This window comes from Rhamphochromis sp. 'chilingali' (assembly GCF_963969265.1).
Source record: "Rhamphochromis sp. 'chilingali' genome assembly, chromosome: 3".
NCBI lineage: Eukaryota > Metazoa > Chordata > Actinopteri > Cichliformes > Cichlidae > Rhamphochromis > Rhamphochromis sp. 'chilingali'.
In genome coordinates this window covers 8,649,870-8,676,082 of record NC_137931.1, presented here as the reverse complement: position 1 = coordinate 8,676,082, position 26,213 = coordinate 8,649,870, and the positions used below count along the sequence as shown (strand labels likewise).

The 26,213-nt window shown below is 39.8% G+C and overlaps 1 protein-coding gene across 2 annotated transcripts in view; it reads left to right on the top strand.

The window, feature by feature from the left end:
• LOC308393891 (interleukin-1 receptor accessory protein-like 1-B) overlaps window positions 1-26,213 on the top strand; it is a 352,568-nt gene that overhangs the window by 15,138 nt on the left and 311,217 nt on the right. For both annotated transcript variants that reach the window (XM_080877919.1, XM_080877918.1), the window contains exon 2: window positions 9,239-9,336. In XM_080877919.1, the coding sequence (XP_080734045.1) occupies window positions 9,255-9,336 (82 nt within the window). In that variant the 5' untranslated portion in view covers window positions 9,239-9,254. The remainder of the gene's footprint in view (window positions 1-9,238; window positions 9,337-26,213) is intronic.

The window sequence follows — 26,213 nt, the reverse complement described above, 5'->3', positions numbered from 1 at the left end:
AGTTGAAAGAAATCAACAAAATTTGAATGAAAACAACAGAATTAGAATGACAACAACGGATTTGAACTAAATTAACAGAATTAGAATGAAAATAACAAAATTTGAATGAAAAAACAGGATTAGAATGACAAGAACGGAATTTGAATGAAAGCACCGAAAACACTCTAGTCGATTTTTTCAGACTTTAAAATAAGCATAACCAATTCTAGACAAAACTATTGTGCTATCCTGTTAAATTAACACTGTCTATTAACATCACAGATGGGCAGGACTAATTGTCTTGCTGCCTAGCTCTCACATTCATATTACGGTTTAATTTTTAGCCTTAGCCGCTAGGAGCTAAGTTAATGATAACAAATGGCTAAAGCGGCTTTTGGAAAGTAGTTTCAGTTGCTCCCTTATTTCCCAAGGGGTCGTCACGTGTTTGGTTTGACGCAGACGTTACACCGGATACCCTTTCAGCCTGGTTCTGCTGGAGGTAAAAAGAAGTTTTTTTTTCTTCCCACTGTCACCAAGTGCTTGCTCATAGGAGGGTTGTCTGATTGTTGGGGTTTTCTTTGTATTGTTATAGAATCTTTTTCTTGCAATATAAAGTGCCTTGAGGTGACTATTACTGTGACTTGGCTCTATATAAATAAAATTGAATCGAATTGGCTGTGACCCTGCCTCTCTGTAGCAGTACTGTGTGAAGTTATGTGTAAGTTGGAGGAGGTGAAGATGACACTGTTTGTGCTGATACTAGTCCAGCTGTAACATTTGCTTTTGATTAATATCAGAGGATAAGTTTGATAAGTTCTAGCTGGTCGTGCCAAGTTCTAGTTTAAATAACCCTCTCACATACACTGTTCTATATCAATCAGCGGTATCCTTCCCACTTATAGTCACTCACCTCAGAGTTGGGTGAACTTAGGAGCAGCCCACTTCATGTTGCCAGTTGTCGTTACAAGTGACTTGATTTAATTGCCATTCCATGGTCTGTCACCGCATCCTTCTCTTCCTGGGGGGATGCTCATTAAGAATAAAGAATGAGCCAGATGCTAACTGGCAATTGTTCTAATAGTATAAAGGGGGCACTTTACCTTAAGCAATGTACCGCGGTAACATCTGGGAGTCCTTACAGCACGTTTACAAGAAAAGTCTGCTTTGAGGGTGGTAGCGTTGTTTCAAAGAGTGCTTAATGATCTGCAATGTAGCAAAAGAGAAGCATCATCAGTATTAATTTACCAGTCTGTGAATCATCACTGTAATATTTTGTTATAAATCAATATCCATCAGAGTTCATTTAAAACTTTTAGACAGCTTGAAAAGCAGCAACAAACAACTCTTTGACAGTCTGGACAGGTGTCTCTGTTTTGATAAATCAACATCTATTAACGCTGTAAAATTTAGTGGTGAGATGTTGTATAGAGAGTTATTGAGATAACTCAGTTAGACTGATGTTAATTACTTTCATAAACTAGGGATATTCTAAATATAAAGCAAGTGTTACCTGCCATTAACATCTCTGTTTACTGCTTGGCACCATCTCATGACGCCTCTCATGGTCGCCTTCCAAGAACCCTCAACCTCTCCTCTGCTTTCACGTCTTCTTCTCGGTAGCTCCCGAAGGATCTCGCTTTAGCCTTGCCCTGGAATATCCAAAGAGAGTTTCATTCATTTAATGTCATAGTTATTTCCTTGACAGCCAGGCGGGATAAAGAATCTAGTTAGCAGTCAGCTCAGGGACTGGGACTAAGACTTGGACATGACTGCAAAGACAGTTTGTATGTGTGCCTGTGTGTGTATGTTTGTGTGTGTCCTTAGATTCCCTTGCAACTGTTTTTCTACCTGATGGTTCACTAAAAACTCCTAAGACCAAAAACTGTATAGTGCATCAGTCACATTTGACCCATTTTGCAACCACAGCTATCCCCATCTTATACCCTTTAGATGGAATGCAGTTTTAAGGCACTTGAACTTTTCTGACCTAGAAGCTACATATACTGTCTATGCTAGGACCCTACTCATGCAGGCCTATAATCTGATCAGTGAACCTCTTGAACCTCTTGGCAACCACCAGTGGCTAGGAACAAATATGTGATATGTAAGAAATTGACAAGGGGTTGCTGGAGATTGAAAGCGCAAAATTGATTGCAACAAGCAATGACACTGTTAAAAGTACAATGCAAACTGTAAATATGGACTATAGTATTTGCCTTCAAAATAATTGTTGCACCTCTTGATATTTGAAGCTGTAAGGCAAAACCTTTAATTTGAAGGTGAACATTTTGCTGTTTGCGTTGCATTTTTGCAGGTTTCCCTACAGCTCAAGGATTAATAGTGATTGTTTGCTGACAAGTCAGTGTCTTCCACGTAAACTATGGATGACCACTGCAATTTGCTAGCAATCAAAGCAATCACAATGAAGATTTTGTGTATTTCCTGACCAATCACCAGTTGGTCGGGGAATGCAATACTTATAAAATGCTTATTGCTCTGTGGCAAAATCATGAGGTTGAAAAAGTGATAATTACAATGTGTTCCAGGAATCATAAAAGCAAATTATTCCCATCCTCAGTAATATTTCTGTAAATGTAGTCTGTCGTTTTCTACTTTAACATGGAGCCAGTAGTTCTCACGTTTTTTTGGAGTCATTTTGATATAATTTTAAGCAAAATGATGTTCCTAAAATTGTCAAAGGGGTGTTGAAACAACATGTGAACAATCCTGTAGCGAGTTAAACATTTGCATAAAATGTATTAATACTTCAATGAATCGTGCAGAGAGGTGAAATGAATGAATATGTGACAGACTTGTCCAAAATCTCTTGGGGATTGGGTATGTGCCAAGCTCTTTAAATAGGTTGCTGTGGTTTTGTCTGACTCAATGACCTCAGCATTTTTAAAATTCTCACAGCATGGCACCCTCATGAAAATAAAATGAGTTTGGCATCATATTGTAGCTAGATGGTTAACTAATAAAAAAATTCCCATTTCCCAAAGCACATAGCCAGTAGCCTCAATGTGTCACTTAGCATCCATTCAAATATGCAGTTTTAAAACTGCTTTATTCTTACCACAAATGGCAGCTAATGAAAACCGTTGCATACATTTTTGCTACTCAACCACTTTTTGCTGCTTGTTATTTATTCACATGTGTGCCCTTGATCATTAAAAGCCATTTTTCTTCTGGTTCCTGCACCAAACAATGACGTTTATGGTATTAAACATGTGAATTTGAAAAACAACCGCTTCTTTCTCTTTCACTTCCTGGGTACGGTACATATCAGGAACATGGAGGCTTGCAAGGCAAGGTTATTAGATAATCTAAAATGGAAAAATTCAGTGAAGAGAGCACAGACTGTGGGTGGGAGATTGTGGGTGTGTGTGCGTCAGCCAAGGGTGTAAGGGCCTGAAAAGTGTTTTTCACAAATAGAAATGTTAATAACTCACCAAGCAGAGTAGATATCAATTTATCGAGTGGAGGTAGGGGACAGAGGGGTAACGGCTAGAGGCAGTGAGGCTGTATGTCCATAATGAGTAAGCACATGTTATGTTTGGGAATTTTTTTTCTTTTTGGCATTATGTGAATCAAATCACCCGTAGTGACCTTGGTAAGAACAAAGTTAAAATTAGATCCTGCATTTTTTTTTTTTTTTACCTTTAAACGATTGTATTATTTGTAAAAATTTTTGAGAACTACAAGAAGCCTCGGAGAGCACATCCTCTGCCAAGACCAGTGCCTTATTTTCTGCTTCTTTTGGCTTCTCCCCGTAGAGGTCACCAAAGCGGATCATCTGTCTCCATCTCACCTTATGTCTAGAGGTATTCCCCTTTTCCTCCTGCCTGGCAACTCCATGCTTAAAATCCTTTGACCAGTTTACAAATTTTGTCATTTTAAAAGAAAGAATGCACACCAAGTTATAATGAAGTATGTCTTTGCCTGTGGTCTAAATCTGCACCACATTTCATGACTTTCACTTTGGCAGTTTTAAATAAACTACCAGACAGACTTTCACTTTAAAATTGCCAGTCAGCATTCCTGTGAAAAAGAGTAATGATTGTATAATTTTGACACACATGGCCGTCAGACTGAGCCAAGGTTTGAATCCAGGATGAAACGCTCAGCAATGGATGAACAAACACAGACAAAGAGTCCAAGTTTTACACTTCAGTTCAATCAAAGCTCCAGCCCACAGATCTGAAATCTTTACCCAATAACCGGGACAAGAATTTATGTCATCCGAATTTGTCCGTAATTGCTTCTTCCTGTTAGTTCCCATTGGTTTCCCGGGTAACAGAGAAACGAACGTCATCAAGAAACATCAGATATGGCTGAGGAAGAAGGAAAGGGGACCCTCAATGTGAACTCCCAAAAGTGTGTGACAGAGCAAGAGAGATATAAAATTAGAGATCCGTATAAATCATCATCTCAAAGTCCATCTGGCGAGCTGTACTAAAGCGTTAAAGTCTCGGTCATAGATTTGCGAAACTGTTTGCGCGTGACTCTGAGATGCATTCCTTGGGGCTAACTCTGAACCCCGAGAGTGTTGAGAGAGTGCCCCATCTCTCTTCCTGAACCCTCCTCAAAAATAATTGAATTTTGGATGGATCCACTGAGAAGGAAGCACTGTCAGGGTAAAGACGAAAGTGGAGGCTTGAGGAAAAAAACAATCAAGGAATGAGAGGCAGGTGACAGCACCTTTTGGATGAGCTTCTCTTTAAAGGATGATACACTGTGAAATGTTTGACAGGACAAGCTTTCACAGGGGGATTTTTGAGGGAGGATTAAAAAAAACCCAAAAAACAATTTCATATTTTTCTTGGACATCTAATATCCATTCATTTCTTGAAGGAGGATATCTCTTCTTTCCACTCTATTGTGTTTCTGACCATATTTCTGACAGTTCGACAGCTGCACTGAATCTTTCCCTTCTCAATGGCTCATAACCATGTGCCAAGAAGTAAGACGATAGCGACAATAATACATCGAAACGCGTTTCATGGTTACTGATAACAACTTGGGTGTTTGACCTCAATAAGCCCTTGAGTATGTGGCCATCTTCTTAAACATACTCCAGCAACATCAGACCCAGAGCATGAAAGTTAGACAACACAAGTCTAACTTAATTATATTTTTTCTTGGACTTGTCGGGTATGAGTGCAGTCAAACATTCCTGCTGGCTACAAGCCCTGTCTGCCACCAGCAATCAGATCACTTTCATTGGCTTTCATGCCAGTCTACTCAATACTCGAGTAATCAGTGCAATCAATTTTGAAACTATGGACTGCTTGAACTGTGGCAAATCTATGCTTTCTATTGGACAGACCGATAAAAAAGGAGTAACCACAGAGTGTTGTTATAATTAACCGATCATGCTGGGAGGAGGAAGATGATAGGATATTTAGGGTTAGAGAGATATCTTGTTAAACAAAAAAAGCAAGCTGTTCAAAGTCGACTGCAGCCATAAAAAAAGCTTCAAACACCAACCTCAGTGAGAAATGATGGATTGCAAACACAAGAAAACCTGGCTGCCAGATGAATGCATCAGCTTGTATGCCGAATTAATATATTTTGTGCTTTTTGCATGACGTTTCACAATTGTTCACAAAACGCTCAAAAGTTTCACCTGATGCTCAAATATGCCCGAAGTGAACGGAATTCTGTTTTTCATGTTGGCACAAAATAGCAACCACTTACTCCGCAAACATTTTTTTTACAAGCTCAACTAAGGGCTGCCTTCTGCAGTTGAATTCAGGACAACCACACCCACGATTGATGGGATTGACAGCCACAGGCCCACATCATACAGTCAGGTCCATGTGTTTTTGGACAGTGGCACAGCATTTGTAATTATTCCTCTGTATAACATTACAGTGGAGTTGAAATCATTGATGTGATTGAAGTGCAGACCTTCAGCTTCAATTCAAGGGGTTTCAGCAGTAACCAGAAAATTGATTGACATGCAGTTTTATGGGCTTGGATTTTTATTTTTATTTTTTTAAACTGGCAATATGTGGTCCAACGAATGAAAACTAAAGTGGGTGATCACAAATTCTTTCCTTGGTTAAGAAAATCTCCTTCACCACATCAAAGTAAGTCAAGTTAAGGCAAATTCAGTGTCTGCAATCAAGAGATATCTTCATGAATGTAGCCACAAAGGGTTTACAACAAGGTGCAAACCATTGACTACACTCACGAACAAGAATGACAAATAAGAGTTTGCCAGAAAACATCTGAAAGAGCCTGCACAGCTGTGAAAAGTATACTTTGGAGAGACCAAGACTAATTTGTACCAGACAGATGGGCAGAGAAAAGTATAGAGAGAGCTCATAAATCATATCGCATCATCGGTTAAACATGGTGGAGACAATGTTACAGCATGGGCCTGTGAAACTGGATCACTAGTGTTTATTGATGATGTGAATGCTGATTGAAGTAGCAGGATATATTCTGAAGTCTACAGGGCTGTACTCTGGATGGATAATAAGCCAAAGCATAGTGCAAAAGCAACCAAAGAGTTTTTCAAGACAAAGAAATGGGACATTCTTCGATGTCCTTAATCTGAACCCAATAGAGCACGCTTACTCTGAAGACAAAACTGAAGGCAGAAAGTCACAAACGTGTACCAACTTACGGTGGCTGCATTAAAGGCCCCACAGAGCATCTCAAGGGAGGAAACACAGTATTTACTCCATGGCTTCTAGAGTTCAAGGAGTCACTCATTCCAGAGGGTTTAAGAAAAGTACCTTATATTCCTATATTTAAATTTATGTTAGTCTTCCTATTTTCAGGGGCTAATCAGTAACTGGACACACTGTGTATAAAAATGGATGTAATATCTAAATTTCTATTTTAATACTTTTGTTAAACCCCTGGAAATAGAGCTGAAATTCTGTGCTTTAATCACATCTTGATTTTCTGACTTAAAATTCACTGTGGTAGTATACAAAAGGAAAATTACAAAGGATCTGCCATTATCCTAAATGTATGGCCCAAACTGTTAGTACAGTGTGCACAAGGTTTTTTCACAATTCAAAAACTTTGACTTGGAACAACATAAGCAAAGTTTTATCAGCACTGTATGGAGGATTCCTTACAAAACACTGGTGTTGCATCTATGTTCAGCACTGGGAAGACTCACTGCATACACAGAGCCCACAGAACAGGACATCATTTGGTCCAGACTGAGTCTGTTTACCCTGCTGCTCTTCTGGCAGGAGATGCAAGAGTCTGCTGACGGCGGGGCAGCTTCTTCTCTCAGACTGTAAGACTTTTCAACACCCCTTGAAGTTCACCATCAATAAAGGCTCAAATGTCAATAATCCAAACTAACTTTGCTCTATATAGTCCACATCACACCCTAAATAAATAAACTAGTTTTAAAATATATTTTAATGATAAAACACTGAATGCAGTGCTGAATTTATTTATTTAATTTTGGAGGATAAAGCTGGCATTGCATATCCTATTTTGTCTCTTCGCTTTTATCCATTTTTGTAATATCATACCACGATACCTTACTGTTGCATGTCTGTACACTTGGATCATATATTTCTCAAGTTCCTATGAAAAAATAGACCAGTATCTTCAACAACAGCTTTGTGAAACTTGAATTATGGAGCCAATTTCCTCCCACTACCTGATTCTTCTGTATATTTAAACCCATCATTTGTTCCTATTTTGGCAAAGCTATATTTACACCCCAAGAGAATAAGAGCATTACTGTATTTTCCTCATCAGTATAGTCAGTACCAACAAAATTAATTACAGCACATCACGAGTGCACTTTCTTAACCTTTTCAGTGGTGCTCTCTTTGATTTTTACAGTCTTGGATATCACTGTTAGCCGCAGGGACACAGAACAGAACTGGTGATTCAGTTACTTCCTCTGTGTTCAAACCAAAGAAAGGGGCCACAGGTTTTGTGCTAATGTTGCAGACTTGCACCCACCATGGAAAACTAATTAAAAAGATAAGATTTTTCTGTAGTGACGTGTAGCTTTTCTGAGGTGGCATTGGTTGCAGAAAGCAAGAGCCGATGACAATAAGCCTTTGACAAGAGGGAACGCAGCAATGTCGCCATATTTGGCTGCTGCCCAGTTTCGCATGCCTCCGAATTTCTCAAGAGTTATTGTGACTGTTCAGAGTTTCTCCAAAAAGGCTTTCTGATACAGCTTTTCAGGCTTCAATGTGAAGCATCTTTGTCCTGACTGAAATGCCATTTGAAGGACCCTTGTAGCCTATGGAGGAATTTTAGAACCAAGTGTATTGCTGAGGAATGTTTGTAGCTGCTGGCAAAGTCTGAATAAACACTATTAACTGCAGCGAACTTTGGGCCCATCTGTTTTATCTTAGATTAAATTGGCTTGAAGGTGTACTTTATCATCTCACTAATAAATCAAAGAATCCCTGTGTGTTCGTCAATCCATCATTTTCAGCATACTCCTGTGTATTGCAGGGGACCCGAGTAAGCGCAGAGATGGTTTGGGGCAGTCGTTGTCTTTAATGCAAAGATACATTTCTTTTCTTTATTAGGAAACAGACCTGTCTTGCATATTACATTAAAATATCCCATAATACATACATCATAATGACAGTTAATTGAGTGTTTAAGTTCATCATTCTAGCACACACATGGATTCAGGCAGGAATTCGTAATTGGAGTGTAATAGCTTTAAACCTACTGCGTTTGACTGGCATCGATTGAAATGCCATCTTATCCCCATTATCACCGCAATTAGTGTCACTACAAGCTACAATTTAAGGAGTTTTCAATATATTAAGCCAGATTCACTGTTATCCACTTCTCACAGAGCATTTCCGAACATTTGTGCTCACAGAGAGATACCCAGATCTGAGCAGGCGCCTGATTGTGTTATTTTGGTTGCAAGTAAAGGGGGATGAGTGTTGAAGGTAGTTGACAAAGCAGAAAAGCCTGGTTTGGCTTGATAGAGATGCGTCTTGACATTTCATTAACAGCATTGCCCTGATTATACAATAAGTACCTGAAGAGGTGCATAAATAAAGCAGAAGCAGATAAACAAAATTTGCACATAGAGATGCTGATTTTTTTCCAACTGACCTTAAGGCTGATAGAAACTCTGTAATTATTGGCTCAGGACCTTTTTCTTTTCTTTTTTTTTTTAAGGAAACATCTTCTGCCAAAATCATTGTCTTTTATTTTTCTTGGATGGTTTCAGCACATTCACAGCTTGCCTCAGTATGGAGTTATAACACATGCTTTTCTTTCTTTGTAGGACTGATAAAAAAAAAATGAAAGCTCCCATCCCTCTTCTGATCCTGCTTCATGCTGTTGTGGTCCACTGCCTGAAAGTTGTGTCGAAGAGAGGCTCAGGTAAGTCTCATCTCTGTACGGAGTATTGTGCAAAAGTCGTGAGCCACCTCACGCTTCCAAGGACCCAGGCTCATAATTTTAAAAAAGTGGCCTTGAACAATAGTTTGAGCTTTCTGAAGGTCTTTCAAAGTTGTTCTTTGGATGTTTGCTGCTTTTACACTAATTGTCAGTTTAGTCCTGACCATTTTCACAGGAATACAACACTGTATCTACACATAAATTGCAGTGTTGGGCACTTTCTGCCTGTCACAAAACGTATAATGTTTCCCAGTTCCTTTACCTGAATCTCTGCTAAATGCCAAACATACAGTAACATTATGGCAGACATAAAATAGTCTTTTTATTCAGCAAAGCCTGGTATAGGGCCGGAGAGGTCCTGCACTTTTGCAGAAGTCTCGTCAGAAATGGTCTCAGTGGAAGGGTGGCTGTCAAGAAGCCATTCTTAAGGGAAACTGGGAGAAAAGGTTGATTTATGGCAAATTACACAAGAACTGGACTGAAAGAGAGTCAACAGATCTCATGAAATCCAAATTTGACAACAGTTTAAAACAGAAATTTCAATGTGTACAGAGGAGGTCAGGAAAGAGAGACAGCCATCTGGGAAACACGGTGGAGGCACTGTCATGGTTTGGGTCTTCAGAAAGCCAGTGGTGTTGTGGGTGGATTGGCCTCCACAGAGCCTGGACCTCAACAGTAGTGGAAGATCATCTTGAACATCAGAAAACAGAGCAAAAGGCAGCCGAAATCTAAAGAGTTTTGAATGTCCTTCAAGAAGCCTGGAGAACTGCTTTAAGAAACGACTGGAAAGCTGCCTATTAGTGATGGGTCGTTCGCGAACGAAATGGCTCTTAGAGCCGGCTCTTTGACGTGAACGACGCGAGCCGGCTCCTTATCGCGAGCCGTCACGTGGGTTTTTTTTTTTTTTTCTTTCTCTCAGCCTCTCTCTCTCGCACTTTTTTTCCGTTTCACTCTGCACGCGAGCCTTGTGCTTTACGCTGGGCAGAGGGGGGAGGGGCGGTAGTTACACTCAGTATCACAGGAACAGAGCCAGAGAGAGAGAGAAAGAGAGGCAGGGACAACAACATTAGAAAGGTATAGTAATCATCCACAACTATTTTCGGTTGCAGATGATAAAGGATTGAGAAAGTTTATTCATGCAGGTCCATATGACAGAGAATATGCATGTTCTTTTAGTTTTCATATTATAATTTATATTTAATTGTGTTGTGGTTTGCAGTGTTTTGTGTTCTTTTCACTTTAAATTTGTGAAAGGAAAAAGCTGAAAATGTAAATAGTTAAAACTTGAAATGTGAATAGTTGATTTTTGTATTAGATGATTTATTTATTACATTTTATGTGGAGTGAATAAATAAAAGTATATTTACGGTGGCCCCTAGAGACAAAGCACATACAAACTTCAAATCACGTACGAACTCTGAAGCATGTACAAACTCCAAAACACGTAAAAACACGTAAAAACTCCAAAACGTAAAAACACGTACAAACTCCGAAGCACGTAAAAACTCAAGCATATAAAAACTCAGAAGCACATAAAAACTCAAAACACGTACAAAAGACAACAGAAGTGCTCCAGGATGCTGGGCGCAGTGTTGAGCCTTTGTTATCTTGTGGCTACACAAGCCAGCAAGTACCAATGACCGGATTTGGTGTGTGGTAATAACAGGTAAATGAACTTTTTTTTAAATTATTTGAATATACACATGAGTGCCTGTGTATAAATACACAAACAATACACACATGCTTTCAATTGTGTAATTTAAGTGATCTAGTAGCTCTGCTTTGGAAGTTCAGTTCATGCTAGAAATGTGTTTTGGAGTTTGTACGTGTTTTGTCTCTAGGGGCCACCGCATATATTTATATATAAACATATATAAATAAAACCACTTGTTTTTACGTTAGTAATTCCTTTTGTGCATAATTTTATATTATTGTTAATAATAAATTAATTAAAGCAACAAAACACCCTGAAGAGCCGGTTCGGAGCCGAAAGAGCCGGCTCTTTTTAGTGAGCCGAACCGAAAGAGCCGGATCTCTAAAAAGAGCCGGAAATCCCATCACTACTGCCTATGAGAGTTGTGCTGAAGAATAAAAGCGGTCATACCATATATCAACTATGATTTGAATTTGATTGCTCATTGGAATTCTCCAAACTCTGATTTTGTCTTATGTGTTGTATTTCCATTTATGCTTGCACGTTTCAAAAAGTCACTATACCTAATTCACGTTTTGCTAGTAAAATATAAAGAAATGATATTGGCTCAAGACTTTTGCACAATGCTGCATATGTAAATAGTTTTAACATTACTCCATATCCAACAGTACCTACAACAACCACATTAATTTGCAGATATTTCCTTGAACCTACCAAAACTTCACCAAGGCTCAGTGTTTGCTGTAATAGAGCGAAATCACATGGTCCCACACTATGGCATTTGGAGAGTAGTCATCATACTTTGTTACCAGCTGCAAACATGTGGTATGGCTAGCTGTGTGTGTTTGTACGTCTCAATTAGAAGTGAGCAATATAGCTTCAAAAATATATCATGGTATTTCAAGAAGTCATTACAGGAAAAAAAATACTGAACGTTTTATCGATCCTTGCAGGCTGCAAACAGCAGCATTTATAAGTAAATAAATGAGGGGCATTTTCCATCCCTCTTTTCCGATGTGTGACTGTCACTGATCTAATACTACCTAATTGGAATCTACTGAAACAAGGTGCAGGCAGCAGTTGCATTACACTGCAATAGTAGTGACACAGGATTATATCCAGCTACAACATAAACCAAATGTAGGCACAAAAGTAACCTAGGTAGTAAAAGTGTAACATAACTACTTAACTTCAATGATTCTTAAACAAAATTAACATAACCTTTCAACGCTTAAGGAGTATTTTCACATAATAAAACTGAAAAAAGTTTTCTACCTGTGATGTTGTAACTTGGCTTGCTTAAAGCCCTGCTTTTACCTGCTGCAACCACATCAGTAATTTCCATCTACCATTTGCTCTTCCTGTCATATGGAGCCCAACTAGCCAGTGCTAGTTTTGCATTTGTGTCTCAAATTACCAGCTACTTACTGTCTATGCCCTTGTAGCCTGGTTGTACTCTATGTTTTTCCTCAAATGGTGAAACAAGTTTGTTGTTTTCACCTTTGGTGGGAACAGCTATGTTGGAGATTGTTGAGGTAGCTCATTTTATAGGTAGTAAATCATCACTGGAGGTAGGGCTGTGCGATATGACCAAAATCTCATATCCCGATATAAGAATTCTATCGTCCGATAACGATATAAATCACAAAAATGTAACATTTTCTGTAAATTCTGTGAATCTCGGGCAGCTCGTCTTGCGGGAAGTGTTTCCAGCTGCGTGTCGTGTACTTGGAGTCGAGTGTTTTAACTAGAGATGGACCGATCCGATATTACGTATCGGTATCGGTCCGATACTGACCTAAATTACTGGATCGGATATCGGAGAAAAATAAAAAATGTAATCCGATCTATTAAATATCACGAAAGCACCTCACAAAACTTGCAACACGCCGTAACTCGCCTCAGAACGTCGGAGCAGTATGCATCACGTGATAGAGCAGCTGTGGCATGCGGGACCTGTCGGTGGTCTGGATAGCATTTGGAGCTTCGCTAGCAACCTGGCATTTCATCTCCGACAAAGTTATCCCCGAGAGAAGTAAAGCAAGTGTGTAAGTCCATCTCTGAATGTTTGTAAAGCATTCCCACGTTAAGCTTAACGAGCGACTGCCTCTCGCTCTCCGGCTGCTACTTCAATCGTGAAACTGCTAATGATCAGCTGATCGGCTTTTCTGTCGTGAGTCTCTCTTGTTTGTTTTTGGTCCACTTTGCGCCAGAAAGAGGAAACCAGCGGCTGAACAACAGCAGCACGTTTAAGCTTGATAAGCTGTTGTTACAATTTATTTAATATTACTTTCTACACCAGGATCTTTTTCTAGTAGCTGACGGCTGGTAACTGTGCAGGGGCGGATCTAGCAAAGTTTAGCCAGGGGGGCCGATAGGGCATTAACTGGGAAAAGGGGGCACAAAGACATACTTTTCTTTCTTATTCTCATTTAAAATGTCTAGCTTTTAATAAATAATTATCTGACACCCAAAGTTTTAATTTGATGTAAAATGAATAGAAGAAGAATTACTGTATATAGTGACTATTAAGTCTAATATATATACCCTAGTAAGCTATAGTACATTTTCCTTTGGGAAGGTACCATCTGTGCAGTCTGCAATTTTGTTGAAGAAAGATGTTGAATCTATTTAATATTTCTTGAAAAATAATTGATTTCTGTGCATTTTTTTTCACACTGCATCAAATTAAGGTTGATTACGTTGATTAAGCATCATGAGGTGGAGCGTGAGGGGTGGTTCCCTATTTTTTATTTATTTATTTTTGTTGTTGCTGGGAGTTGGACCCCTATTAGTTAGGTTGCTTAATATTTACGCTAAGTACTCTTTAAAATACCAGAATAGGGAGGATGGTGTAGGTCTAAGTTTATTAGATTGATCAGTATTGCTGAACTATGAAATATTTTTTTTGTATACAGGTATAACAGAATAGCTTTAGTGTAGTTGTTGTTTTAAACTTGAGTATGAACTTGCAGACTTGCAAAATGCAGCAAGATATTTTAAAAAACAGTTTTGTTGATTAAAAAACACTATATCGGATTCATATCGGTATCGGCAGATATCCAAATTTATGATATCGGTATCGGACATAAAAAAGTGGTATCGTGCCATCTCTAGTTTTAACCGATGCATGAAACGATACATTTTTAGACATAAGTTGTAACAGCCGCCGTTTTCTTTGTGAGTATTTATTACACGGCGTGCTGCGGGGAAAAGCCTGTTCTAACGTTTGAGTCTAAGGTTTATTTTTTAGCACCTGGCGGCTCTTTTTTACTTCTCATCCGTAAATAATCTGCTCTTTCATGTGATTCAGTTTATTTTGAAAGGTTTATGTGGAACATAAACAAGCGGACACGCGATGCTGTTACCGTCGTTGTTGCTAAAAACATAAAAACAGTCGCTTCTCCGTCCGTAGTGGGGTTATATAAAATATAAGAGAAAGAGAGAACTTTAAGAAATTAGTATAGCCACTACAGTGACCATCAAAACGATGAAAAAATATTGCCGTAAACAGTTTATTTTGCGACACCACGAAACAAACGATAGCGTAAAATGAAACGATAGACGTTTTTATATCGAACAGCCCTAATTGGAGGCTAACGCATGGCTCTTGCTCTCAGACATGCTTGGGCTTGTCTCGTTGTTGTGTGCAATAGAGAATGTAAATGCACTGTAGCAATGTTACAACAACAACATTCTTGTATCACATAAAAATTTATACCAGTATTATTAGGATAATATTGTGGCTGATGTAATACGGCACAGCCCTACTGTCAGCATGGCACAGTGTGCCTCTGGAAGCACATATTGTAACAGGAAATACCACCTAGGCTGGTTTTGAGATGTAGGGGGTGTTTATATATCTGTACTTTGTAGACAGATTCAGCCAGTGCAATTATTCAGTCACACATGTGTATTGGGTTCAGTAAAGGTGAACTTCAAAGATGGGTGTGGTGCAATCCATGAGTTATATAGTCAGGAAAAGCCAGAAGTAGTGCAGCCAAGGGGTCTCCTTTTTTCTCTAAATACTAAATAACCTTTAATCTTCTTTTGCTCAAAGCTGTCTTTATGATCCCTCTGTTTTGTTTTTAATAATCTAACCTAAAATCTTTACATCAAATCCCCTTTTTAACACTGCAGGCTGCAGTTTGCGTTCAGTGTGTCCTTCCGTTGCACAGCCAGTCAATGCAATGAACACTGCTTAGTTCAATAGTATGTGCTGGTGAGAGGAAGACACCCAATGTTCTTGGTTCTTTCTTTTTCTAGGCATGGGAAATGCACTATTGCTGCATCGAGCCTGTTAAAGTGATGACAGTTAACATTCCAGACAAACCCAGGATGATGACAAAATCAAGCGATGCATCATGCATCAGGTGGCATGCTGGTTACAGAGTTTTTATGTTGGCTAAATGACTGCCAGCATGTTTGATGGCAGTTTGGAAAATTACACGAACAAAGAAAATAAACCAAAAAAACTAAGGGAAACAATGTGGGCTATATACACACCAGGGAGACAGGAAACATGTTATATTATAATATTATATGAAAAGGAGTACATGCCTGAAAGTCCCACATATTAGCATTCTCACACTTAAAACAAGCCAGTTTAATAGTGAGTGAAACAATGATCGGTGAGTATTTTTTTCCTGATGGACTAATCATGGAGTTGTGGCCTTGTAGAAAATCAGATGTTTACATGAGCGTCTCATGTCTCCATCTCAAGAGTAATTAAAAATGTAGATGCAAGCTAGAAATATCAACACTGGCATATATAAGGCAGTGTACTGCCAGTCTTTTCTTTTTTTGCAACAGCTGCTTGCATCTAATATCTTTTTACCAATGCATATTGGACGCAGGTGCGGGGATGGCCCAAGGTTCATCAAAGGGCTTTCTGCTTTTCCAGCAGAAGTCCCCACGGGCCATCTCTTCGGATGCTTCACGAGCCATTGCCTGGGGCAAGGATTTGAAACGTGTCCACTGATAAATGAACACCCCGTTCGAGCCAGACCTCTGGCTTTTGTTCCTTTTCTTTTAGATTGCACAGCTTTATTAGAAGCCACACTGGTTGCAAGTTAAAGCTCCATTGTAAAAATGGGATTCTGGGCAATGAAAGCCAGTTTGAAATTGCATTGCTTTCATTTTTATGGAACAGAAAGAAGCAGCGGGAGTGGGCAGGTGAGTATCCCAGTGATGCAGGTGTTTTGTTTTTGTTTTTTTTAAATCGGTGTTTCTTTTGTTTCAGACAAATCTAGTGGAGGGTTTGTTTTTACATTTTTTTTGTTTGCTTTTTTATGTTGCATGTTTATTGCATAAAGTATCTGGGTTTATGTTCTCATTCAAGAGCCAAAACTTGAATCACAGCATGGCTTTTCTTTGATAGAAGTCCTGGCGTGTGGAGGACGTGTTATATACTGTCAAAATCCTGCAAACAATTCAAGTTTTGGTTGGCTTTTACAGCTGTAAAGCTTTTACTTGCCAAACGCTTTGGCTCAAATGTGGAAATACATCAATTTAAATGGCCTGGCCTGGTAAATGGTCGTTACTAGTCCCTAAGGACCCCAAAGCGCTTTACACATTCAGTCATCCACCCATTCACACACACATTCACACACTGGTGATGGCAAGCTACATTGTAGCCACAGCCACCCTGGGGCGCACTGACAGAGGCGAGGCTGCCGGACACTGGCGCCACCGGGCCCTCTGACCACCACCACCACATTTAGTGTAAACCAGAACAGTTAAAGGAAAAAGGAAAAATCAATAAGTCAAATTTTTGAATCTCTAGTAAGACAAATGCATGGGGCTTTACTGTATACTGTGAAAACTGTTTCAGCCCATTAAGTGAAATTCAACAACCTGACTGACTTCCTTAGGCACGAAGACTCCGTGATGTTGCACTTGCCTGCTGTTTTGCCGGGTCACACAATCACACAAAACCTGCAGAGCGCTGCACACGTGCACTGCTATCATCCGTACATTATTAAATTCCAAACACTCATCTCTGAGTAATGCTTTGTCTGCATTTGTACTCTGAGTGGAACGGTGCAAAAACATGCACCGCATATCTGCCATACTAATCCTCAGCATGCATAGGTAGCACAATGTATGCGTTTGTCCTCTGCTGTGGTTCCTCTTTGTTAGAATGCTGATATGGCCTGAATGGTTGGGCGAACAGAATAATTATGTGTATTTTTGCTTAATACAGCATATCAAGATAGATGTTGGAGTAAACCCCCAACCCTCCCAACTCCTGGATGCACTTCCACTGTTCGGTATTTTCAGGAGATGATGTTCAATCCATGGTGTAAACATTGAAGGTATTTTTTTGGAGTCAGGTTTCTTTAACTTGAAACATCTTGTACGGTTGTTTCTTGGAGGCTATTGTGTGTACGGACACCGGCACTAACAGGTGAAAATCACTTATTTGAGAATTGTTCATTCATTTCTCATTAAATAATGAACTATACCCAGAAGTCTTCATTTATTACTCTAGCTCTGAGAGCAATTGCTGACATTTAAAGGAGGAAAAATACAGAAACAAATTATTTAGGAGGCCTTTTGATAAATATTTGGCACAGACAGCAAAATTATGAGTTGGAAAGTCATTTTTGGACAATTTGTGTAATCAAAGTTTCTGATCTGTGCTTGGTCATTAAAAAAGTGCCTTCTAATAATGGGTTGTGTTGCTGTTATTGTTTTAAATGCACAATCAGCTCCCTTGTTGGCCACTTTTGCTGTACTATACAATAGCTGCTCAGCAGAGCTGTGTGATGAATCCCTGAAAGTGCAGGTTTTGTTACTCGTCGGTGAGCTGAATGGAGAAGAGTCCTCTTTCGATGCAGCGCACAGCCATTTTTGATTTGATATGAAATAGAAACTTGAAAGATCACATAAGGTCTCTCTTTAGCCTCTCTGAGGTAATAACTATGCATTTATTCTTCTTCTCACCTCTGAACATGGATTACAATCAGAGTGAAAAGGAGCTTCAGAGGTCCTGAATGCAGAGCAGAATAAAAGAGCATGCACCTGGGCACTGCAAATGGAGCTAAACAAGTTGAATGCATCCTAAATACAGTAAGAGATTTCTAAAATGTTTCACTGGCAACACCACTACTGTGTTACACTCTGGCTTTTGCTGGGTCCTTTTATCTTTCTGTTGGCCTATTTGCTTGTGTATCTGTTTGAGATATTTACTGCAATGCATCTCAGCTGTTTAACATGTCTGCAAATAAAACACTGGCTGCTTTGTGAACTGGACCTGCAATCAGGCCAACAAATACAGTCTTGCATGAGCTGTCTTTTATTTTTGAAGGGAAAAAAACCCATATTATATGGAAAAGACAGGCTTAACCAACACACTGTTAACTACTGATTTGTTACCAACTGAGGTTCTAGTTTTGCTAATAAAAAAAAATGGCTTAAAAAAATCATCACTGGAAAAAATGAACAGTCAACCCATTAAAGTAGCTTTTAATGCAACCAAAGCATCAAAACAGGGACAATTTGCGATGCTGTGGTAATCAAAGACCTCAGAAAGTGATATTTAGTGACTTCAATTAACAATAGCCCAAATCCTGCAGTCTTGAGCGACCCCTCATTTAACTGAATTTACTTCTACGGAGCCAGACTGTCATGTAATTATTAAAAGTGGTCTAGAGCAATAGTCCTTCCAATCCTTTTGAGCGTCTTTCAGAGTTTTTCCATGGAAATTGTCAGCTTTTCCACTCCTTTTCAGTCCAGTCCATGTATCTCATCATTTTAAGAAGAATGTTTTTCTTGTTTGGTTGTTTAAATCACTAAAACTGGAAAAGGAGAAGGCGAAACAGAAAGTGTCAGGCCTAAAAACAACATCAACATCAGATGAAAATCATGTCCTAAAGAAATAGGAAAAAATCCACTTGACAGAGAACCTGAAAGATGCTTTACTTTTTACTGAAGCCTCATCAGAAATGATCTCTGAAGGGTGGCTGTCAAGAAGCCTTTCTTAAAGAAGGAAAACTTGGAGAAAAGGCTGAGGTATGCCAAATTACACAAGAACTGGACTGAAAAATGTGGTTTTAGAGAGTGATGAATCCAAATTTGAAATTTTTGGTTCAAATATTCATCATTACAGAGGAGGTCCGGAGAGGTCAACAGTGAGTATCTACCATCCATAAAATAGCGTGTAGGCTTGGTCGTGGTTTGGGGCTGTATTTCAGTCAGTGTCATTGGAGCACCTTCTGGAAAGAATCTAATTGGCAACAGCTTCATTTTTCATCATGACAATGATACTAACACTAACATGTGTTAGTATCATTGTCATTGACATTGCCAATGTCTAGGTAGAAAAACACCCAACAAATGTTCATGGATTGTCCTCCCCAGAGCACAGACGTCAACATTACTGAAGCAGTGTGAGATCGTCTTGACAGAGAACAGAACAAAAGGCAGAAACATTCGAAGAAGAGCTTTAAATGTCTTTCAATTAGCCTCGAGAACTATTCCTGAAGACTCCTTAAAGACATGACAAGAAGGCTGCCTAACAGAGTTCAGGCTGTGATGAAGAATAGAGGCGATGATACCAAATATTGACTTTAAACCTCTTTAGAAGTGTACAAACTCTGTTTTTGCTTTATACGGTATTTCCATTTATGTTTGTACGTGTTTGTCATAGCAGAAAATAGAGAAATAAAGTATGGTTGAAGACTTTCATACAGGTTGCTAGGTAACCAGGTAGATGTCCTGCTTTGTCATCTATTTTATTCTAACTGGGACCATAATTTACAAAATGGACATCATGCTGTATGAAAAAAAAAGACTTAAAACTAGCATGACAGACCATAACATCATTAGGGAAATGCTTAAGTCATAAATCAAGTGAGATGCAGGGGTATTTTTTTCATAGACTTCTATATAGTCCGATTACTCTTTACCACCAGAGGAGTCACACACATCTTGCCATTACAAAACAAATAAAGGAAAAAAATGCCGTATATTTACCTCAGTTTTTTGTCTTTCATACACCGTCTTGACGGGGAATAAAGCTCAAGTGCGCTATTGATGCACAAACTGTTGGGAAGCATTTTAAAAACAGACTGTCAGACTTTTTATTGTTTGTGATTTATATCTTATGAGGCAGGAGATTAACACTGTCACTGTCATTTTCCAACCTGTTTTTCTCGCTGCTGATTGGTGGTGTCATCTATTAAAGTTTACTTGTTGCAGTGCTGGAAATATTTCAATTTCACATTCTAGTTTACAGACGTCGCCACCTTGACAAAAACTGTTAGTCCCCCCCCAATGGACGCTGGTGACAGCTGTACAGTCACCATAATATTTGTTGACATTGATTGAGATAAAGTTAGCCTCTCTCCTTCCCCCTGCTGCACAGACATTAGTCCCCATTTTTTCGCCAGACATTGATGAGTCCCCTGACGAATGATGCTTACCTTTCCACCGCCTCCCAGTAATTCCAGTAATATATTACCCATAACGCTTGGCTCACTGCGAATGCATCATGTAATGCGTCGTGCATATGTAAAAAGACGGCCTCCGACATGCGTTCGTATTTGGAAATTGAATACTGACACGCTCCTCCACTTCTGCTTTCTATTTTTTTATTATTATTAAGGATAGTCGAGTCCAGCGTGTCAGTCTGAAGAGTATCTGTAAATAAAACTCAGCACCTCAACAAGGCCTTGGTTCCCATTAGATGGCGGCCGCTCATAATCTGTCTCTCCCCTTGCTGTTTATGGCGGCAGATAAATACAAGTCCATGGCACGCATTTTTCTCTCACTTTGCTCGCTTTTTGGTTCCACGCTTGGAGCAGGAAGAATCAAGGACACCCTGACAGTCAATTAAATTTACAGTCTTCACGCCACGCGCCATGCAACTCTGAGAGGACGTCAACATTAATATGTCAGTTAAAGCAGTTAAAGGATAGACTCCCCCACCCTACATTAATGGGGCTACTCACAATTTGGCCAATAACAAGGCCTCTCTTAATTGGACAAGACAGTGATTCCTAACGGGATGTTGGCGCACAGTGCAAATTCAATCATGGCGGGCGCCTCGACTTTGTAATTCATACTGCGGGATGTTAAATATGGAAAAAAGGTGCCAGCAAGATTTTTGAGGGGCACGGGTGAAGTGACCTTTGCCGTCTGTGCCCACTGTGATAATTGGCGGGAAAGCAATACGACCGGCTTCATGAAAAGAAGTTTTAGCCAAGATTGAAAACTGGAAGTCAGAATTGAGGCTGTCAGCCTCTTTGTCTCTCTGTCGTAGCGCACGTACAGAGTCGCACGCGCGCATGCTGTTCATCTTCCCTTCGGTCAATACTGCACACCTGTCACAAATGCTGAATGACTCCCTCCACTGCAGCACCCGTTCATAACGAGGAGATTGATCGCACACATGCTATTAGAAATAAACTGGTTTGCCACATGGAGTTGTTTTCCCTCCCCCGCTGCCTAGAGACCGACGCTACTCAACAAGTGTGACAGATATAGGCCTCTTGACAGCTGGGGTTACTATGGATATGTTCCAGTTTTGGGGGGGGGGGGTTTGCTTTGGAAACACATGCCACAGCCTTCCCTGTGAGATGGATGAGAATCAGTCAGCTGATTTATAGGAGGAATAGTGTGTCCGTGGCCTGGTTTCTGACCTGTTACAACATCACAGCAGGGGGGGAAAAGCCAGAGAAGGGTGTAGCCTGCTGTAGCTTGGTGATGATGTGTGGCTGTAGGTTGAAGTCCTTAAAGCTGATGTGTGTGGATCAAAGATGTATCAGATTTATTTGATGAAGCCTCTGGTGTGATTGGATTCGGGTTTACCGAAAGCCAGCTTTGGGAAATGGGGCGGAAGTGTAGGTGGAGCTAATACAGTGAGACACCTGTCAGTCAGGCAGATAAAATTCACACTTTTCCTCTAAACTGTGGCACTTTTTTTTTATCCATCTAGTTTCCTTTGCTGTGAGTTGCCCAGTTTGGGATTGTAGACATGTCAGCCTCTCTTCAGAATGTAACGGAAGTAAATGTCACTCACCTTGTGCAGCACTAAGAAAATACATTTGAAAAAGTTAGCATCAGTCTCTCTTTCATAAACTAGAACCCAGTCACTCCAAAATAAATAGGTACATAAATAAATCAGCAAACTGCATCCTGAGCAGGTTCATGTCGTTGCTATTTTCTTCCTGCCAAACAAACCTGCCATCTGTACAGATAGAATCACATATCTACCCCTGCTCAGCCTCATGCTCATGGCAATGTGACTGGATGTAAAGACAAATAGTCTCCCGCTCTGCTGAGCTGTAATGATAGCAAGCTCCTTGGTTGGCAGATATAGTTTGCTAGAGTTCAGATAGTTCCTATGTAAAAAAAACAACAACGTTATAATACTGCAAAAAGTGTCTAAGTTATAGACTGTGAATAAATGATGGGTATTTGAAACTATGTCATCACCAACTGGCTTTGTTTTGGGGTTGTGTTTTTTGGGGGGGGATTTTAAGTCTCAAACTTGGTCTGCTAGCTGCTGCCAACAGGCTTTTAGATCAAAAGTAACCATATTTGGGTGAGATGTGGTTTGCCACCTATGGCTAACACCCTTGGTTAGCAAACTGCATCCATATCCCAGCATACCCTTTGTGACCATGTGGGGCCACACTGTGCAGACCCAAGCGGCCCTGGTGCTGGTTTGAAATATGGGCACCCTGTGGGCCCGCAGCATGCCTCACCCTAATGTGACCTATATTTCCCTCTGGTACTGGGACCCACAGTGGGTTGCCCTGGGACTCCATCTGGGCCACACATTTCACACTAGTAACAGTAAGGGAGCAAAAGAAAGAAGCAATTAAAAGAAAGAAATTTACTAAAACTGGAGCATTGCCATCTCTGAGTGGGATTTACCGCAGAGAAAACCATAATGGATATTTCCATTAAAATAAAACTGATAAAGTTGGGAAGTCCAGTTCATTGTTCAATTATTAAGGAAGGTAAGGCAACAACTGTGCGTGTCTGCACACCTGTCAATCATAACTCCACTCATAACTCTTAAGTCTTAACAAAATCCGAACCTGTGAGTCATGAAGTAAATTAGGTACATGCAATCAGAAAGCTGTCTAAATGATTGGTTTGGAAATCCTCAAATGAGTAAATGAAATGGTGAGGTTAAAAGTGAGGGATTAAAAATTTCAAATATACAATTTCCGTGTTTAACGCTTTCATTTTTCTTCCCACCTTTGTGTTGTACTTTCCTGTCTCTGTTCACTGACTTGGAACCTCAACTGTCTGCAGGCATTTGACATTAAATACAATATAATGCATTATCTTCATTTTAATATTTCTCTCTGAAAGATAATACATTCATTTCAGGCTCCCTTAGCAAATTATGCAGCCCACTTTAACAGCTGGGGCGTTTGGTACCAATTTGAGAGATTATATGTGTGGATGATAATGAGCTTTAGTCCAAAAGAGGATTTAAACATGGAGAAGGCTGGACACTACTTAATGTAAGAAAATCTGGCTTCCTGGTTTAGGAGAGAAGACTTTAGAGAAATAAAACTCCCCAAAGAAGAAAAAGAAAACAGTGAAAATAAAAAGTAAATAAAATATAGTTTGTAATCAGGTTAAGGCAATTTGGACATGAACAGCAATGGTCCCGGAAATTATATTAATTCCCCTTGACTGCTTGGCTCACACAAAGCTGTGCCACGGGGGGAAATGAAGCTGTAGTCTCTTATGCAAATGCCCCGAAGGCGGCGATGGGACGGTGCCCACAAATATCACACGCTTAACCTGGGGCTGCTCTGCATGATTAATCCATGTAGGTACTCCCCCTCACTTGGCGTCAGTCCTTTTCTGTATCTCTATCCGGTAATCTTAACAGAATTTCATTTTCTTTTTTTCATGTTTGTGCTCATAGGTGGTCACAATTAAAAGCAGTTCTTTAGTTTCTCTCCTTCACATCAGCTGTGCTGCTTTCACTTCAACCACCGTGCCATTATTTTGCAAAGCCGCCTTCTGCCACGTCTCGCCAACCTCTACAAAGTAATGACTGTTGCTGCATTTGATTGGCGACTATCTTGCCAGACTGCATCACCGGGGAGTCACATTACAATTAAACCAATACGCTGGTGTGTAATCCTGCAATCATCATTATAGTTTGTTAACTGGTTCAGCCCAAGTACGAAAGGCTGACCTGTTTTACTCATGCAAGATTATCTTACTGCAGCAGCAGCATCTCTGATTTCTTTTTGAAGGTCTAATTGGAAAGCAGTGCCTCCTACCAGGGACAAAATTCTGTGCTTCAACCTTAAATTACACGCCTGCTGTATTGGTTTCAGAAGTGAGTGGGACCACCCTGGGTAAAAAAAAAAAAATCTAATGGGTTTGTCAGATTTTTAGGCAAATCTGACAAACTACTACTTTGGCATCCACTTGTCGCAACCCTCGCAATCTTCGAGGCACTCAGTGCTTTTTCCTTCCACCGTCTTTAATTCAGTGTTGCGACACTTGGAGTGCATCTATTGATTATAGCGCTAAATTTGTTTTGGACTGATGCAACTCGCTTAAGTCAGACTTCTGAGGGGAGTTCACTGATTTGCATGGCAACACTGTCTCTTTTCATTTTCCAGCGTCAAACTTTACCTGCTGTTTTAACATTTTGTACAGTTGTTGTAGAGATTTAAACATTGATTTGAACATTGATTTGATGTTTTATTACAGAAGAAACCACATACACCTACAGATATCATATGCTTAATATTCTTCTTTTATATGTATAGAATGCATTACTTTTTGCAGTATCTTTCTGTTGGCATTCTCGGGAAATACTTGGTTTTGTTAAAGAAATGGGATGAAAGACAAGTAAATCAAGCGAAAGATTTATGGTGTGGGGGACTAAAGCTTTCCCATACACTCACTGAGACGTTGGATTATAGACCACTGTTCAGCAGAGTAATAGGTATTTGTTTCCACAATCAGTAAATGGAATTACTCTTGGAAGTGCTCATGCCTTTATTATGCAATTAAGTGTGCTGGCTCTATTTTCCTTGTGAGGATAACTTTACTTACATTACTCAGATAGCATATCGAGACCATGGGTCAATCTCTGAGGCTAAAAGAATTTGAGCTAATACAGGGCAAGGTTATCTTAAAAATTCCTTACTTACAAAAACTCTTCTGATCTCTAGAAGAGATTCCCACATTGTGACAGCTGTACTGGGTGTTGACTTTTCTCAATTAAAAAAAAATTAAATATCAATACTTAAGGCTTAATACAGCCAGACAGTTTAATAGCAAGCCAATAGGTTTAGCTGATCATAAGCAATTTGCCAATCTATTGGTATCGAATAAATTACGAATAAATTCTTTACAAAGGCTGTGGACAGGTGTCTTTTATACAGATGATGAGTTCAAACAGGTGCCATTCATACAGGTAACGAGTGGGGGACAGAAAAGCTTCTTACAGAAGACGTTACAGGTCTGTGAGAGCCAGAGATTTTCCTTGTTTGAGGTGACCAAATACTTATTTTCCACCCTAATTTACGAATAAATTCTTTACAAATCCTACCATGTGGATTCATGGATTTTTTTTTTCACATTCTGTCTCTCACAGTTGAAGTGTACCTCTGGTGCAAATTACTGACCTCTGTCATCATTTTAAGTGGGGGAACTTGCACAATCGGTGGCTGACTAAATACTTTTTTGCCCCACTGTAGTTAACCTAACCCCACTAACTGCATGTCTTTTGACTTTGGAAGGAAGCCGAAGTACCGTTTCTAACTTTAGCTTAATTTTTGAGTAAAAACCTGGGATAAGCAGAAAGACTGCCTGTCTCTGTACGAGGGCGTGACTGATTTTCTGTTCCCCTTTGACCTTGTAAACCAATTATTTCCTTGTTAGGACTATCCTTAAAAAATTCAGACGGAGGATAATGTCACACGATGGGAAGTTTGTGGCCTTTTCCTGCCTTCAGTGTCTCTCCATTGTGGAAGAAACTGCATGAATGGCAATTTTTAATTAGCCCTCGCCTGCACAATGAGGCCGCGGTCGCTCGAGAGGTGATGTTTTGTGAATGCAGGAAGTCTCCCAACAACGTTGCATTTGATGAGGCTGTCAAGCTCCCTCGCGTCAGCCAGGCACTCAGCGTGTGGCCCTTTTTCAATGATTCTTTATTGCAAAGTTTCAACACATCCTCTCTCACTGCGTTCAGTCCCCGCTCAGT